Source organism: Salvia hispanica, chromosome 5 (genome assembly GCF_029641045.1).
Source record: "Salvia hispanica isolate PSC_SH4W2 chromosome 5, Shi_PSC_v1, whole genome shotgun sequence".
In the NCBI taxonomy this organism is placed as follows: Eukaryota; Viridiplantae; Streptophyta; class Magnoliopsida; order Lamiales; family Lamiaceae; genus Salvia; species Salvia hispanica.
In genome coordinates, this window is record NC_142696.1 from 36,846,526 (window position 1) to 36,851,058 (window position 4,533).

At 33.7% G+C, this 4,533-nt stretch overlaps 1 protein-coding gene across 1 annotated transcript; it reads left to right on the plus strand.

Moving 5' to 3' along the window:
* Positions 1-2,124: 2,124 nt before the first annotated feature.
* LOC125187568 (heat stress transcription factor B-3-like) lies at positions 2,125-3,923 on the plus strand. The gene is made up of 2 exons (XM_048084184.2): positions 2,125-2,636; positions 3,296-3,923. Exons 1-2 carry the CDS (start codon positions 2,385-2,387, stop codon positions 3,737-3,739), a joined length of 696 nt encoding a protein of 231 aa, XP_047940141.1. The 5' UTR covers positions 2,125-2,384; the 3' UTR covers positions 3,740-3,923.
* Positions 3,924-4,533: the final 610 nt, after the last annotated feature.

Here is a 4,533-nt window from a genome sequence, read left to right on the forward strand (position 1 = left end):
CACGTTGTTGGAAGTTCTAAACAAATATTGAAGAATACTGTGGATATAATATTCAAACCTACAGAAGAATTAAATACTATCAATTTGTAATTAACAAATTCAAAGAAAACTCCAAAATCATGTAATAATCCTCATTTTAGTCCACTTCGGATGGCTTCATTCTATATAATTTCCATGTAAATGCATGCACTATAAGTCAAGCCCGCAATATTATTTGTTTTTCGCAATGGGTCCCACTCCGCAGGCCGGTACAAAAGTGTTAGAACCCATAGTCTAGAACCGAATCCAAATTAAGATCATAAATTAAACTCCAATTTCGCTAAGACCACGGTATGGAGGGCTCGAATTTGAGACCTTTGCCCTCAAACATTACATCTTTATCGATAGTCCAACTCACATACACAATTATTTAGTTTTATGTTTGGGTGTTTGGTGTATTAGATAAATAGAACAGATACTCCATCTGTCCGTGAAGGAGTCTCGTTTTTCTATTTAGTCCGTCCACGAATAGGAGTCTCAGTTCACTTTTACCATGAATGGTATCAGGGTCCCACCTTCCACTAGCTCATTCCACTCACATTTCATTTAAAACTAATCTATACAAGTGGGAACTCTATTTCACTAAATTTTATCCATCTACTTTTCTTAACATTTCTGCCACTTAAATAAGACCCCTAGTGGCGAACTAAAAGAGTACTATATATTGATCAAATGAGAGAAGTGAAAATTTTGGTGGCAATATGATAATTTGAGTTAGTTATTATGATTGGATTTTCAATGTGGATTAATTAACACACTTATTTAGTAGTTTTATTTAACACATCAAAATAAGAAAAAACAAGGTGGGTCAAAAAAATACTAACACGGATTAAAAGTTAATACGCCCATGACAAACAACGTACTACTATAGTAAATAATGGTTGTGGGTTCTAAATTGACTTACATTGATTACATTACTTACATATATACTACTGATAGGGTCATACTAGTATGTTAACTAAGTTTTAAAGTTATAACGTACATCCAATCTCGCCCTGTCACGTGGCATGAAACATACAATATTGTAAACACTAAAATACAATATACATTTGTAGAAGTTAAAAATAGATTTCGGCATATTGGATTTTAGTTATAGGCAGATTGCATTTTTTATTGTTGAGTTTTGCATTTTAGGTATAGATAATTTAACTTGCATTTTATATATAGACGGATTGCATTTATATATAGTTTATGTTGTAGACAATTTATGTTAAAATGCAAAACTTAACAATATAAAATGCAATTTGCCTATAAATAAAATGCAATTTGCAGAAATTTATCTAGCTTCACAAATATATATTGCATTTTTGTGTTTACAATATTGCATGTTTCGTGTCACGTGGCAGCACGAGATTGGATGTACGTCGTAACTCTAATTAATTAAAGATACGCACTAATGCTCCCCTACTGCTATTCCAACACAAAAAATGTTCATTAATAATTTGAAATGTTTATTAGAGATTAGAATGTTAGATGATTCACCCATAATTAGGAAATTCAGAACAGAACTAGTATTTCAATTTGAGCGTTGACTATAATAAATATGTATCAATAAAAGTGACATGTATGATGTATATACAATATATATGTTGACTAATTAATTCAGTTTCAGACGCGTTTATATATTCTAAATGATTGTCTCATCATCCAAACATTGCGTACTATAAAGAAATATTATTAATTTTTTAATCTCCTACCAATAGTACTTTTTATATGGAATTCTACACGACTTTTTTACCTATTAATTACATAAAACAAATAAACATGTAATGTAAACTACCTAATAAACAATTGGAAAAAGTAAAATAAAAAAAAAAATCATTTAAAACGAATTAAACGGGCGAAACAATACAATAGTATGGCTCAACTTAACAACCATGAATATAAATTATCAGATGGAGTAACTTTTTGTCAACAATAAGTGTCCAAATTAGTTTCTCTTTCCAACTTTCGATAGTCGTAGTTTGTGCGATTGCATACATACTAGCTACTATATGCATTAAAATGTGTAGAACATTAGCATTAATTAATGTCGTTCCCTTTTGACCCACTCTATGGCTAGAAATGAATCGCTGAAACTACCAGGAAACACAATTTTGGCATTTAAATAATAAAATGTATATAAATAGTTGAAGAAAAACAAATACTCCTCCTATATTGTTGATGAGAGAGTGTTAGAGAGATAATTGTGATGAATTGTGGAATAGTGACGGGTTTCTATTGCTGGGGTTGGGAGTTTCTTACGGCGCTTCTTCTCTTCTCCGGCGTCGCCGCTATCTGACTTACTATTTCAATTCTCTCTTCAGATAGATATTATATATATATATATATATATATATATATAGATGTGTGAGATGATGGAGTGTGGTGAGAGCGAGAGGGTGTTGGTGGAGTACGTGAGGAAGGCGTCGCCGCCGCCGTTCTTGCTGAAGACATACATGATGGTGGAGGATCGGGCGAGCGATGCCGTGATATCGTGGAACGACGATGGCACGGCGTTTGTGGTGTGGCAGCCGGCGGAGTTCGCGAGAGACCTGCTGCCTACGCTCTTTAAGCACAGCAATTTTTCCAGCTTTGTCCGACAACTCAATACTTATGTATGTTTGCCTCTCTTTCTTCATCCATTTTTATTCATTTCTAACACACTCTGTGAATTTTCTCTATAAGAAATTGTGTTCCTATTTGCAAAAAATATAAACCCTATAAGATATGTAACAAATAATTATGGAATATATAATTTTTACTATTTTCTGTCAAAGAGAATTCATGTGTTTAAATTAAATCCTGCTTACTTTATTACTATAATTAAGATTATGTTTTCATGTTTTGTGTTTGGCATAAGCTCCAATTTGTAATAAATAATTAATCGAGAGTCGAGACGCATGTATGATGTGGTAAGGATCTCTTTTAAGATTAAAATTTGTTTTTCAAATATTGAATTTTATGACATATTGGAGAACCTAACTGGTCAAATCCGTCGCACTAATATATTATACTAATGTAATAGTAGTAGTGTTTTCGAATTGGCATCATATTTCATTAGATTGTGTGAACTGCCTTAGAACTATTGAACTTACCACATTAATTTTTTTCTAATAATTATATTAGGATAGTGGATTGTACATTAGGCCAAATCTATATCAATTTGTTTTTGGGTCACTCTCGAGGGCGCTTCAAAGTAGTACTATTAAACAAATGAGTTTGCGACCCAACAAATTATTGATGTTAAATCTCATACTAATATTTGACAAAATAGGGATTCCACAAAGTTGCGACGAACCGATGGGAGTTCAGCAACGAGAGGTTCCGAAAGGGCGAGAGGGACCAGCTCTGCGAGATACGACGTCGGAAGGCGCCATCCAGTAAGCAACAACCGAATGTACAATTAGCAGCAACAAGTGATCATTCGGACAACGAAGAGCAACGGTCGCTGTCAACATCATCGTCCGAAATCACGAGCCTTGTGGACGAGAACAGGCGGCTGAAGCGGGAAAACGACGCTCTGAGCTCGGAGCTGGCGGTGGTGAAGAGGAAATGTCAGAAACTAGTTGATATGGTAGCTGTAGAGAGAGAGAAACGGCCGACTGAAGACGGCGGCCGCGGTTTGAAACTGTTTGGAGTGAGAATGGAAGTTGGGAGGGAGAGAGATCTAGAGGACATGAAAAGGGTGCTTGTCTCTCAGTCTTGCAAAATAATTTAATTTCTCAATCATTTGATCATTTTTCTCAAACTGTTTATTGCCCTGAGATCATGATCAATGACTTTGTTTCCTTTTTTTTTTTTTAAGTTGTTGGAGATTATGATTTTAAAATGTGAGATTTTGAAATTTGAAACTATTGGGATCATACTGCAAGTCAATGAAGATATCAAAATTTTATATTGTACTACTAGGGGTGGGAATACGGATATCGGGTATTGGATTTACCCGTACCCGACCCGATACCCGCAGGATTTTGGATACCCAATATCCAATTTTATGGGATTGGGTATGGGATTGGGTATTGAAATTTGAGATAAATCGGGTATTGGATAACCCGAACAGGTACTGGGTATTACCCGAATATCCAATTTATTATTTAAACGCATTTTTTAAATTAGGTTTAGGCGTTTAGCAATGAATGCTTCTATATTTTGCTTAGTTGTTTAATGACTTTTACGTATTGCACAACCAACTCATGTGGTTTATATATTTTATTTAATTATTTTGACTTTTGAATTATATTATTGGTTGCGTCTACAGTTATATTAAATGCATAACTTTTATTATTTTACTTACATATTGCATAATCAATCCCCAAAAATATAATCGTATACTTTAAAATAAATGAAACATTAAAGATATTAGTCAATTTAAATATTTCTATATTTATTTTAATGTATAAAATTTGAATTTTTTTATTAGTTAATAACACTTGTAAAGAGTCGGGTATTTGGGTACCCGATACGTCGGGTATGGATACCCGGGGCGGGTATTGGAGTACCCGAAAATATTTC